The 14,580-nt window shown below is 37.1% G+C and overlaps 1 protein-coding gene across 1 annotated transcript in view; it reads left to right on the top strand.

The window, feature by feature from the left end:
* The window catches only part of ARL5A (ARF like GTPase 5A), a 32,194-nt gene that overhangs the window by 4,200 nt on the left and 13,414 nt on the right, over positions 1-14,580 (top strand). The window contains exons 2-4 of the mRNA XM_070507758.1: positions 8,494-8,554; positions 9,002-9,149; positions 11,168-11,251. Coding sequence (XP_070363859.1) covers positions 8,494-8,554; positions 9,002-9,149; positions 11,168-11,251 — 293 coding nt within the window. The remainder of the gene's footprint in view (positions 1-8,493; positions 8,555-9,001; positions 9,150-11,167; positions 11,252-14,580) is intronic.

The raw sequence follows: 14,580 nt of genomic DNA, 5'->3' as shown, positions 1-14,580 counted from the left end.
GAATCTCCATACTATTTTCCATAGAGGTTGCCCCAGTTTGCATTCCCACCAGCAGTGCATGAGGGTTTCCTTCTCTCCACACCCTCTCCAACATTTGTTATTTTTGGTCTTAGTGATTATAGCCATTTTAACAGGTGTAAGGTGGTATCTTAGTGTAGTTTTGATTTGCATTTCCCTGATGATTAGTGATGTTGAACATCTTTTCATGTGTTTATTGGCCATCTGTATATCTTCTTTGGAAAAATGTCTGTTCATATCCTCTGCCCACTTTCTTTTTTTTTTAAAGATTTTATTTTTTTCCTTTTTCTCCCCAAAGCCCCCTAGTACATAGTTGTATATTCTTCGTTGTGGGTCCTTCTAGTTGTGGCACGTGGGACGCTGCCTCAGCGTGGTTTGATGAGCAGTGCCATGTCCGCGCCCAGGAATCGAACCAACGAAACACTGGGCCGCCTGCAGCGGAGCGTGCGAACTTAACCACTCAGCGACGGGGCCAGCCCCCTCCTCTTCCCACTTTCTGATCAGGTTGTTTGCTTTCTTATTGTTCAGTTGTTGAGTTCCTTATATATTATAAAGATTAACCCCTTGTCAGATATAAGATTTGCAAATATTTTCTCCCAGTTGGTGGGTTGTCTCTTTGGTTTGATCCTAGTTTCTTTTGCGTTGCAGAAGCTCCTTAGTCTAATGAATTCCCACGTGTTTATTTTTTCTTTTGTTTCTGTTGTCTGAGAGGACATGGTATTTGAAAAGATCCTTTTTAGTTCGATATCAAAGAGTGTACTACCAATATTATCTTCCAGGAGTTCTATAGTTTCAGGACATATCTTCAAGTCTTTGATCCACTTGGAGTTTGTTTTTGTGTACGGTGTGAGATAGTGGTCTACCTTCATTCTTTTGCGTGTGGCTGTCCAGTTTTGTTTCTGTTGTTTTTTAATTGTATGGTAGGTCAAATGTGTAGAAGAGTACTTATGGAAGCTCAGTAGCCAAAGGGGTGGACTTTGCCAGTTATTAAAAATTTTAGCTGTAAATTCACCCTTTATGCATGCTCTCTGGATGTGGAACTGGGTCCTTTAAATATTTTTCTTTTGCCAGCTGGCACAATGTTAAGCTTTGTCAGTAGGCAGCATTAGAGGGACATTGCAGGAGCAAAGGGTTTTTCTTCTGGGTACAGTGTGCTCTCTAAGCCGGCTCTGTCCTGCTCTTGCAATGTGAGCACCTCCAGTGGCTGGCTCTTGTACTGCATAGTGGTCAGCAGCAGCCAGCAGCTTCCCCTGGCACCCACTTCAGTTGATTTCAGCATGGAGGCCCTCTGATGAAATAGCTCCCCATTGAACACTTTTCCCAGCACCCCAGAGGGAGGCTTTCTAGAAAGAGCTACTGGCAAGTCCCCACAGCTACTTCTCTGCCATTCAGTGAGCCCTGGCAAAGCCCTCCAACAGAGTCCGCATCTCAGTGCTGGGGTCGTGGACACTCTCTCAGCCCTAGGGGTTGTGGATGTTTGTCATTCCTATAATCTTTAGAGTTGTTTCTTGTTGGCCAATCCCACATTATTCCAATCTCCTTTAATAGTTTTTCTTCATTCTACACTTTGGAAGTTCAAATTATTGTGTGGTTTCTTTTTCCTGATTGGATCTCTAATTTTGCCACATATAATCATTGCTTTTCATTCAACAACCTCTTGGTACAAAAGAGAAATTTGTCCTTTTTTCCCAAAACTTCACTACATTGCTATCAACAGCAAGCTTATTTTCAAAGTGTATTTTTTATTTATTATACTTTTAGATTTTGGACTTTTATTTTTTTATGCTTTTTGGTGAAGAAGATTGCCCCCGAGCTAACATCTGTTGTCAGTCTTCCTCTTTTTTTTTCTCCCCAAAGCCCCAGTACATAGTTGTATATCCTAGTTGTAAGTCCTTCTAGTTCTTTTATGTGGGATGCCACCACAGCATGGCTTGATGAGTGGTATGTAGGTCTACACCCAGAATCTGAACTGGTGAACCCCAAGCTGCGCAAGCAAAGCACGTGAACTTAACTGCTCGGCCACAGGTCTGGCCCCCTGAACTTTGAAAGTTGAATTTTTGATATAAAGTGACTTGATCAGATATCTCCCTTCTAACCTTTGTATCTTCCAGATCTGATTTACTTCTTCATTCATACTTTATTAAACACATACTTTATTCCAGACTCTGTGCTATGGATTGGGAGAATTATAGAGAATGTGACAGAAATGGATTTTTTTGTTTTGTGTGAGATAGAATCAATAGGGCTTAGTGATAGTTTGGATATGAGATGAGAATGAAGAATCAGGGTGACTCTCAATTTATCTTCCTTACTGTTTGTGTTTTCTGACCTTGGTATGATTCACAGAGATAGAAGACCTCTAGGAGGATGATTACATTATTTTGCTTAATTTACTGATTGGTAATTAGAAGGATATGTATTGACTTTTAGAACCTGACAATGAATAGAACTGGTAGGCTGCCTGGGTGTATCAAAAGGATGTGAAGAAGGGAAACAAGGAGCATTTTCTTGACAACACAGTAAAGTATTGATTGGGAAACTAAAGCCTAAATGATGACTCAGAATTCCATCCAAGCATTATAACAGTGTGTAGTTGTTTTGGCTTATCAGAATAACTGCAAGAATGCTGTGGCATAGATCTTCTAAAAGAAAAATCATAGTAAGCAGTAGACTTGTAATGAATCACGTGCATCAAAGAATTAGGATAGTCAGAAATTTTGTTACATTTGCCCATAATAACGTTGTCTCTTAGTATGTTGTTATATTTTAGGTTCTATGGAGTATTTGTTTTAAAGTGCATTATAGCACTTTTTGGCTACAAATTTATGTTTTACATAGAATGGTATTTCACCTCGGTAATGAGAGGAACAGGCTGGGGTGGTGAAAGAACCTAAGGATGTTTAAAGGAAGTTGATTTAGTGTTAGTGTTTGCTTGAACAATCGAACCCTACTGTTGGGAATAAACTGGCTTTTCACCATTGAGTTGGCACCTTTATCTTTGAGCCCATCACGCAATTATGTCTTAATTTCATGGTTCTCACTGTGACCCACGTGCTTAGGAAGCTGTTAAGAACAGCCATTGGTGCTTTATTGTAAAAACACACAAAAACTCAAGTAGAGACCAGTCTTGGGAGGGAGTGGGTAGAACCTGGTAATGAACGTGGCTTTAGGTATTTGGGTGAGATGAAGAGGTCAAGGTCCTCTGGGTCGTGGTTTCCGCACTGGAATACCCTCCAAGGAGATCTCAGACTGTCCCGCAGAATGTGTGGCTCCTTGGAGACTTTGCAGGTTCTGCACACGTTTGATTTGAATTTTTTCCTTTTTCTCTTAAAATATTTTAACCATTAAAAAGAACTTCATATGTTCAAATATATTAGCTTGCGTTCCCTTAATTGGCTTTAAAAATCTAATTTATGTCTTAATCGTTTGGAGGAATGTTTGTGTCTTTATGCATCTGTAGGTGACATAGGAATCCACTGAGTTTGTAAAATTAGATAAAAGAGGGAAGTTGTTTCCAGTATCGAGAATGGTATGAGCTGCTTCATTACTTCCCGTCACCATCTCTGACATTCTACTCCTGTCTGTTTTCTACCATGCCAGTCATGAGTTCTCACCCTGTATCATTGGCCATACCTCCTCTCCCCAGTGTGCTTTCTTTATTTCTAGGCACTTCTGAAGAAAGACTTAACAACAGTCTAAATCTTTATCCACCACAGGTTATGTTATCTAATTCCAGTTTATTGATTCTCTAGTTATTCTGTACAGTGGCTGTCAAAGTTGTTGTGTCTTGAAACTGTTAACCCCATCCTCTCCTCAGCAGGCAACTAACTTGTGTTATGAGAAGACAGTATCTCCTCTTCTGCCATCTGCTTGATGTCAGTGTATGTCTGTGTTACTGCCCAGTGGTTTTGTTCACAGCAGTTTTACCCTGCTTATCATGTTCAGCTTGTGGTCAGGTATGATAAAGAATCTTTCTGGAGGAGTTTTTGCCTAGTCAATCCTTCCTTATAGAAGTGGTAGAAAAGTACTGTTTGGAATCAGGAAGTAAGTCCTATGGGACATGGCTAAAGTAAGGAGACCACTTAAAAAAACAAAACCAGAAAAGGTTTCACCTTAAAACTATCATTTTAGGAGGCTGGGTAGTTTTTCTACTGATATGCCCTACTGTTACTCAAAATACCATTTGAAACTTCTTTTAGAATTTCTTTAGAGACAAATTTTTAAATCATTCTTATCGTTTAGGCATCACACTTTATTTAACAACAAAAAAGTAGCACTCATTTTAGCTACCTTTTACTTTATGACTGAGATCATACCTCGGTGGTCCCCCTCCCCTTAAAATCAGATTCGTCTTCAGAGGTTAAAGGGTGTACCACCATTGGGAATGTTCAAAACAGTGTACCACAAGCTGTGGAAGCAATTACAAAAGAAGACTGGCAAAATATTTGGAACAATGGTAGCATGGTTGGAATAGGTGTTTAACTTAATCCTTAAGTGATGAAGGACCATGTAAGAGACAGTGCTCTTTTGTATTTGTGGTCTCTGTGTGTATTATTTATACTCACGCACATTTTTTAGTGTGTGTATAAGTTTTGTTCACTTTTGCCCCTATTATTCTTGTACTATTTTTAGGGTACTGTTTCTCTCATTGGTCAGATTAATTGTATTTTCTTCTTGAATATTGGCAAGTCTGTCTAAATTTAGTCCTGCAAATAATACAAAGGGGGTTACAAAATGGTATTCCTGAAACTTAAAAATAAGCTGACATTTTAACAATATTATTAAAAATTAGTATTCTGGGCTGGCCTGCTGGTGTAGCGGGTAAGTTTGCATGCTCTGCTTCAGCGGCCCAGGGTTCACTGGTTCAGATCCTGGGCGCGGACCTAGCACCGCTCATCAAGCCTTGCTGTAGTGGCGTCCCACATAGAAGAACTAGAAAGACTTAGAACTGGGATATACAACTATGTACTGGGGCTTTGGGGAGAAAAAAAGAGGAAGGTTGGCAACAAATGTTAGCTCAGGGCCAGTCTTCCTAACCAAAAAGCATACCTTTAAAAAAAAAAATCCTTGCCTTTAAGAATGTTTCCTTCAATTAAAAAAAAATATTCTTATTCTAAGTAGGAAGTTAAAAACGTTCATCCAAGTCAGAGATCAGAGTATAGCCTGATATGAATTCTACTTGTGTTAAAATGTTTATAGGTGCTTGTATTAATAGAACTGAAGAAGAGAGATGTCATCAAAAGGGGAATACTTAATTTTGGGACACAGAAAAATATAGAGTTAGAGAGGCAAAATTGGCATACCATTTAAAAACTTTCCAGGTGAAAAAGTACCTTGCTCCAAGGACTCAATAATCTGGCCCTGATGTACATGTGGCCCTCCTTTGAAGACAGATTGACCAGTCTTCCCAGCCTATAGTACTCCCTTTGATGAGCTTCAGTGCTCCTTGAGTAATCTAATTTAGTTTAGTCACTCTATATACTTTTCCTTAGGGAGAGACTGCACTTGTCAGGTAGTTTTGAAGATTTGGTTTCATTTTATGTTACTCATTTTGGCATTCCAGTTTATATATTAGTCCCTTGCCTTCTCTGAGTCCTGTCCTTTCTGTGATAACAGCAGCATTGAGTTTGTGCACCTGGGGGACTCAGGGCGGTGCACTAGGTCAGTTCATGAAAGGAATGTCACTTGGTGAGGCTTTGGTGGTCCTTCAGCTGACCTCGCTTTAGCGTGCCCTCTACATGTGATTAACCCTTTACTTTCAATGACTGTCATCTTTGTATTTGATCATTTTCTCAGTTCCTTCACCCTAGTCATCTCTAAAGATGAAGTAGACTGGGCCCTGTGTCTTTAAAATGATTTTTAAGACCCTGTGTGGAGGAGCATGGTCATGTCACTTTAGGACCCTAGTGGTTCTAAGCTGTTTGCTCTTTCTTCAAAGAAGTGAGTGATTAGAGAAAATGTATTAAAATTCCTACTTACTTGCTCTTCCTATTTTTGTATAACAGGAGGTACCGATATAGCATTAGGAATTCCTCTTTGGTAAATGGCTGCTATTTGGAAAACATCTGCCATCTGATTGAAAAGGCTTTTTTTAAAGAGCTCCTTACTCTGAAGTAGTATAATCCTCAACATTTATTATTTATAGAATGAATATTAATTAATTCAACATTTATTGAGTACCTGCTCCGTGCCAGAAAAAGTTGTAGGTACTGGGAATATAAAGATAATTAGCTCATGATCTGTATACTTGAAGGGTGCCTCATTAAGCAGAGAAGATTAGTGGACATGTAAATAATTATGATAAGTACTATATTAGAGGTGTTGTGGAAAAGCAGGAGAAAGCGATTTTTCTTTGAAAGCTAACCCTTAAAAGATTAGTAGAAATTCCGTAAATGGAGAATTGAAGAAGATAATTCCAGCACAGGGAAAAACCATGAGTGGAGGTTGCTGTGAACATATGTGGCAGCTTATGTGGGGAGAATGGCTTGAATTCCGTCTTAGATACCTGGTGATAGTGATGAGAGATAAAGCTGAAGTGTAGTCGCTCGTGACTGGCCTTTATTTACAAGGCTGAAAGCTTGAACTTTGTCTTGTCAAAATGTAGAGCCATTGTTTAAATAAGAGAGTGGCATTATCAGCTTTATAGGATAGAAAAATTACTCTAGAAACAAGGTAGATGGATTGGAGATGTCCACTTAGGGAATGTTTTCCAGTAAGAGATGAGGAGGGCTACAACTGGACAGTGGAGAAGGAGGCAGGTTTGGGATGTATTTTTGAGGTGGAATCAATAGAACTTGGTGACAAATTAGATATTGGGGCTGAAGGAAAGCTTGAATAATCTCCAAGGGTATCTGAATTAATGATAATACCATTAAGCAAATTAGGTAAGATACAATTAGAACAAGTTTGAATATTGGGTTTTGGATATGTTGAGTGACACTGTCTGTCCGGTAGGTAGATTGGAGTTGGGAGAGATTTGGGAACACAGATTAGGAACTGTCTTTTTTGGTAGCAGGCACTTCCCATGTGCTATCTTAATCATTACACAACCCTGAAAGATACGTAATGTTGTTCCTGTTTTACATGAGGAAACTTAGGGTTAGAGAAATAAGTCATTTGCCCAAGGTCACATACATGTGATTTTTCCACAGTGCTTCCATTAACTGTTGCTGTGTAACAAACTGCTCCCAAATTTTGTGACTTAAAGCAATAACCTATTATTATCTCTCATGGTTCTGTGAGTTGACTGAGCTCAGCTAGGAATTTCTAGCTTGGGATTCTCATTTGGTTGCGGTTGGATGGCAGCTAGAACTAGAATCATCTACAGCTTGACCTGGCTGCATATCCAAGATGGCTTCTTTACTTGTGTCTGGTATCTCAGCTAGTGTGGCTGGAACAGCTTGGGGCCACCACGCATTTCTCCACAAGGTCAGGCCACGTGATTAGCCTGGGCTTCCTCGCTCATCTGTGTAGCAGTCTTGGAACAGGTGGACTTGTTACATGGTGTCTGGTTTACCCCAGGGGGAGTTGTCCAAGAGAACCAGGCAGCAGCTGCAAGGTTTGTGAGATCTAGGCTTGGAAGTCACACAGCATCACTTTTCCTGCGTTCTCTTGGTTAAAAGTGAGTCATAGGACAGCCCTGAATCAAAGCGGAGACTATAAGGGAGAATGAATATCCGGAGGCCATCTTTGGAGACTAGCTTCCTCCACACTGCTGTCTTTGGGAATAATTTTTAGACAGCATGGAAATATATGGGTCCTAAGAATGCCTTGCTAAAATGTGAAGAGAGTACAAGAAGACAACTCTGGAAAACATGAATGTTTGAAGGAAGACTCAAGGAAGAGGAGTCGGTGAAAAAAAACATCAAGAAACAGGAAGAAAATTTGGAGAAAGTGATGTTGTAGAAGCCAAGTGGGGAGGGAGTCACTGCCACCATAGCCATAGGTCGTTAGATTTGGTTGTTACCTTAGAATGGCCCTGTGGTTTACATGTATGCAGATAGCTTACAATTACCTGTAATGGCCCCTCGGCTTCTGCTACCAGGTTTAAAAGGCTGCCCTTTTTTTTCTTTCGCATTCACCCCGCCTCACATATACGTACCCAGTTGAAGCCTAAAATTCATAGAACTTAAATGGCTTAGTCCAAAGCGAAACATTTACACCATAAGTCATTTGTAAATTGTTGTGATTACATTTGGGATACTTTACTGAGAGTTAGACTTCCATAGAGTAGAGAGAATATAGTGCTTTTGGCTTCCTAGAGAGATCAGAGTTCTCTATGTAGCATGAACTGGATGGGGAATGTGAGACTAATGGCACACTTCTGCTGGGTTTGCTAGGATCTTCTTTTGAGTTCCAAGAAGGTATAAAGTGCCGTGCGTTGAATTATACCATAGCTGGAGAGAATGGATGAAATAGGACATTTAAAAATTTTTGTTTTTAATTAATAAATCTCTGGTGTTTTCTTTATTTTAGAGCACAAAGTTATCATTGTTGGTCTGGATAATGCAGGGAAAACTACCATCCTTTATCAATTGTAAGTATTAACTACAAAAAATTTATTTTGTTATTTATAGTTACTTTTTCTGCCTGGGTGATGTTTGATTAATGAAAGCAATAAACTTACATGGAACCTAAGTTACTCTATAAGAAGGCAGGTTGGCCAAAAACCAGGAGCCAGATTTAAGGAACTGTTTCTAGAGAACTAGAAAATTACATGACATTGAGCATATTGTTCAGTTGTTTTGCTAATAGAAAGTAGAGAAATACTTGTTTACGTAGTTTCCTAGAATGAATCTAGAGTATTCCAGATAGTCCACTATCTAGTTCTACCTCTGTTTAAACCTTTAGCTCATTCTTAAGAGCTGGTTGTAAAGGGACATTTGGGTATAAAATATAAAAGGGGTTTATCTCTTGATTTAAAAATGTTTAAACAATCTAGCTTCCTTGCTAATTGTGATACATGTGAACTTTTTATTTTCAGTTCTATGAATGAAGTTGTACATACATCCCCTACAATAGGAAGTAATGTAGAAGAGATAGTGATTAATAATACACGTTTCCTAATGTGGGATATTGGTGGCCAAGAATCTCTTCGTTCTTCCTGGAACACTTACTATACTAACACAGAGGTAATGTTTTTTAGTATACTAAAACTTATATGAAAAGAATACTTGGGAAGCACCTTCTACATATGAACTTACAGTTAATCTTTTTGAAATATCACAATATGTTAATATAAGTAGAATTTAAATATAGTGGAATCTTTGAGTCCCTGTTTCAGGATCATTGTTCTATCACTGGATACGGTCAATGGATGCACTCTCATTGAACCTCTGTAGGAAGAACTGGTGATTGATTAGTCTGATTGTGTATTGATCCCAGAACTTGTCTTAAGTAGTTGTTTTTATAATGAATTCTATCTCACAGTTTGTAATTTCATGTCTCTCTTACTATTTATTTTGTCTGCTTAGAGGAAATTCTAGTTAAATGAGAGGGCTCTGGTGGTTTGAATCCTGGCCAAAATTTTACTGTGTTTTCTTTTTTGCAATACAATTGCACATTAAAGAATTCGTTTTCTTTTGGCTGTAAAGCAATTTAGACATAATCATATGTTTTTATTAGCATGTTATTTTCCAAGAGGAAATTTCAGGCCTACAACGTTTGAGAACTTTGTTGTATAGACCTTGTAAGTTGAAAGGCTTTGTTGATTGTTTTTCTAGTGCTAATTATAAGTTAATAAGTCTCCAGATGTATATAAAGATGAATATTATGTCATTAAGACACTGTGTCTCTAATGACCTGATCCCCTAACACTGCATTAAGCATTTGATCATGTTTTTTGGAAAAGGAAAGGTATATATGATTAGTACTCCTATTTATAATGCCATAGGTAGCAAATTCATGGCAACACCTTGAAAATTAACAGCTTTATTAAAAGGCCTTTACAGCAGTAAAGCCACTTATCAGTAAGGTTTCAAGTGAGAGAAGAGGTGAAGCAGCAGTTCTCTTATTTATCTGCCTTATGGTTAATGAAATCTGAAGAAGAGAAAAGATCCTGAAAATAGAGTGGTTTATTTGGAAATGAAAAGCTAGTTCTAAAAGATAAATAGTGGATGTTAATAATAGGCAGTCAGAATTAGCTTGGGCATCACAAATGCCATCATAAAGTGTCTGTATCCCCTTGTGCTTTTTCGTGCTCGTGGAATTGAGGAGGTACGGTGTAAGATCAGTCCTGCACAGCTCCTTTTCAAGTCTTTTGTTACATCTTCTGATACTGGTCTTATCATCAGTTCAAGAAAGAGTTGTGCTTGAAGGTAGCAGGTGACATTTATATAAGGAAGAGAGCATGGTTTTAGATATAAATTTATTCTTTCAATTTGCTGATTTTTTAAAAAAACTGCCACATTTCTTTTTGTTTTTTTTAAAGATTGGCACCTGAGCTAACATCTGTTGCCAATCTTCTTTTTTTTTCCTTCTTCTTCTTCTTCTCTCCAAAGCCCCCCAGTACATAGTTATACTCTAGTTGTAGGTCCTTCTGGTTGTGCTATGTGGGACGCCGCCTCAGCATGGCTTGATGAGCAGTGCCATTTCCACGCCCAGGATCCAAACTGGCCAAACCCAGGGCCGCCGAAGTGAAGCGTGCGAACTTAACCACTCGGCCACGAGGCCGGCCCCCTGACTGCCACATTTCTTTACTCCCATACACATGGGCTTTTAGATTTTCAAATTGATATTAATAAATATTACGTCTAGAAGTAACTTAAATTTAGAACCATAATGTATTTTTTTCTTATTGACTTATAGTGCAAATAGATTGGCATAGGCCTGTTACCATTCAAGATATTAATTTAGAAAACAAACATGTTATATATTGGTTAGAATATTAGCAGAATATTCTCATGGAGTGTTAACATCATTCTCTTTTCTCTTATTTTTCTCTTAAAAATTAGTAAATATATTTGATTAGAAGTGGATGAAAACTTTAAGATTCACAATGTATAGTAGGTATCTCTGGTTTTCCAATAAAACTATACCGTAAGGTTCTAATTTCTTGATATCTGTAGCCTGTTAATCAAATAAGTGCTTTATAAATTTTACAAATCATCAAATTATGTGGTCACTAATGATTTTTTTGTAATTATTTTAGTTTGTAATAGTTGTTGTGGACAGTACAGACAGAGAAAGGATTTCTGTAACTAGAGAAGAACTCTATAAAATGTTAGCCCATGAGGTAAGTAGGACTCTGGCATTAGATGTGTATGGGGGGAGGTGTTTCTATCATATTTGTTCTTTCTACTTCCTCATGAGGATAATGTTTTAGATTTTTTTAAAAATTATTTATCTGCTGGTGGTGCCTGCTTTATAATTTTGACACTTCCCAAGTTGGAAATGTATCTGGAAGCAGCAGAAAGATTGTGGCGTCAGTTGTAGAATTTTATTTCATTTCTCCTAGATAAATTTGATCTAGAAGTTTTCCTGGTCAAAAAGACCTAAATTGGCTTTTATTTTACATTTTGATAGATTAATTATACAGAAGATTATCATTGGAAATGGGGTTTTAAAGTCTCATATTCACATAGCAAGTCTTGATTGTAACTCAGTTATCAGGCAAATATTTAAATATTGTTGCTCTTAGGTTTCTCTGATATTGTCTCTGACTAAACAAAACTATATGCTAGCCACGTTTTCTTAGTCCTTGAGAAATACTACTGGTAGCATAATTTAAAAATTAAACTGAATAATATAGTCAGTAATGATAATAGTAACTGTAAAATCATATAATATTTGCTGTAGTGGCAGTTGATTATTTTTGCATGCTTTTTATTGCAGGGGTTACTTCCTCAACTCAGATTTATAGGTGGAAATAGAAAAATTAATATTTAGATATAGTGTAATTTTTTATTTGAGTAGAATTTGAATAAAGCTTAAGAAAACTGGGATATCTTTGTAATGTAGTTTTGTGTTAATTTTAATATTGATTCAGTGATTTGCTTTTGAGATTTACATTGAGTCTTGGTATGTTTTAGGCAGTCTTTCAAGACTTAAGGAAACCTCGTAAAGTGGTTATGTAAATTGAAGTTCCTCTTTTTCTTGTGGTGGTCATGCCCACCAAGATGCACATTTCCCTGTTTTGGACTGATTTTAGCAGCTATGTTAAACCCCTTGGGGTTTCAAAAGAAATACCCCTTGCCATTGTGCATGCATTTAACAAATTCCAATTTGAGTGTGGGAAACAAATAATAAGCTATAAAAGAGGCAGAAGAGTTAAGGATTCTTTTTCATTTTCCCTTTGTAGTTTACAAAAATGCAACCTTCTTCATTTTATACCTAAGGGTTATTTTATTGTTGTTTTGTGATTACTTTGAAAAAAAAAAAGACACAAATGTACAAATGTATTTGTCTTTTGGCTATATTTTTTACTCTGTTACCAGGTAGCCTCCATATTTGTTTCTTACTCTAATTGGCCAATATGTAGCAAGATCAGTATATAAAGAGCCTGGTAGTGGGAGTCAGGCAAAGTCTTGAATTTTATCAGCTGGAGGTGTTAACTTGGGCAGGTCACTTAACCTCATCTGTTATGGATGGGTACACTGGGGCCCAACAGTTCATGTGATTTGACCAGCTTTTTAAGAGCTAGGATTTGAATTTAGGCGTTCTTATCATTCAGGCTGTTTGCTGGGAAAAAAGGCAAAAGGAACTATAGGGCCTAGTTGGAAAGTGAAAGGAGACTGAATTGGGGATATTACCAGAGAAGAAAGGAATTACAGATGAAGTTGGGAGCTGGAGTAAGCCACATAATAGGGTCAAGAAGAGCCAAATAAGCAGAGTGCTGGAGGGCAGATGGATCAAAGAATGAGAGTGTGTACATGAAAAACGCATTTTGACATGGGGTTGGTCAGATATTCCATACATACCATAATAACCAACGGAATCTTATTATCACTGATAATGATTCTTTACCTGTATTACTAAACACGAAACTATAAAACGTTTTTAAACAATTCTGAAAGCTTCATCTTAAATGAAGTGCAAAACTTTGAAGTTCATGAATTTTAAAACAGATCCAAACACAGAAAGATAGATTAAATTTTATTCAGAATGACTCAGCTTCTAGGAATTAGAAGCTTCTTTTTTTCTTCTTGTGAAGAAGAATTTCTTCTTCACAAATGAAGCTTTGAGAAACAAATTGACAGCTACATTTGGCATATAGAAGATGCTAGGTAAATATGTCTTGCATGTGCTGTTATTCATCTTGACTAAATTAAAATATATTTTTATACTTTTAAGAACAGAAATCTGTAATATGTAGCAGAAGGTTTTTCAGAATGTTTAAAATGGCTAGGATACAAACGGTCACCACTGTTCGCCTTGTCCTTTGACCTTTTGTTAAGTCAAGTTGGTGAACAGCCTTAACCCAATATATTTTTTTCTATTATCTCAATGCATAATTGGTTCTGAGGTTATCTAATAAAAAGTAAAGAAAGATTTTCTTTCCTCTGTTCCTACATGTTTAAAAATAGTAAAATTGGTAGGTTTTTTGGTTTAATCAAGAACCCAAATTAAAAAGTTTGAGCCTATGAGATCTAGAAAAATGATATTCAATATGGGGTTTTTTTTTTTTGAGACATTTCAATAAGTAACTTTATCTCTTATGTTTTCCAATTTTCAGTCCAGGGGCTTCTCCAAATAATTTCATCACTGAGAGTAATGAATATAGATTACTTATAAATATGTAGCATAAACTATGTGTCCTCACTTGTGCCAAGTATTTCTAATGTCAGAAATTTGTTCTTTGAACATGCCAGCATTAGCAATCCTGACTTTATAAAAGATTTCAACATACACTAGCAAGAGATATTGAAACCTGGAAGATAGGAAGATAGGAATTATATCCTGTGGAAGGTCCATCTACTCAGTGATTCAGCTACTTATCAACTATTGATAATCGTTCCGTTTTCCGTTTAGGGTAAGAGGATATTTGATCCTTGATAATGAATATATATGTCCTAGTTATAGTCCATTCCTTCAGATTTTTGCCTTTTATATAGACAGGTGAACTGAACTATGGGTGAAACAAATTGAACATGACATCTTAAAACTTAACTCTCTCAAGTATCCCTTTCTGACTGTGCTGTTCAGGTAACTGTCATTAACTGTGGTGCGTAGCTACCGTCCTGCAGAGGGCACTGTAACTAAAAGTCAGTCTTGATTGTTAGATAAAACATTTTGCATAACTTCTTTTAACCAAATACATTTACTACTTATATTTTTTATTTATATCAGAAAGAATCAAAGAAGTCATTGAAACTATATTCCAACAAGAGTAAAATAATGTGGAAGAATGTTTGTACCTACTGAAGACTTTCTTGCTTCAAACACATATACATATGATTGAAACCAAAATATCCCACTAAAATCTCTAAGAAGAAGGAAGATGGCATTCAGCACAGTTGAGGAAACTTTCAAGCATAGCACCAAAACTTTAGTTTTCTCAATATCTCTTTATATCTATGGGCAGAATTTTACGAGTTTAATCCACTAGTGCATCCATCGTAGATT

This window comes from Equus asinus, chromosome 4, assembly GCF_041296235.1.
Source record: "Equus asinus isolate D_3611 breed Donkey chromosome 4, EquAss-T2T_v2, whole genome shotgun sequence".
In the NCBI taxonomy this organism is placed as follows: domain Eukaryota; kingdom Metazoa; phylum Chordata; class Mammalia; order Perissodactyla; family Equidae; genus Equus; species Equus asinus.
This window is presented reverse-complemented; position numbering and strand designations above follow the sequence as displayed.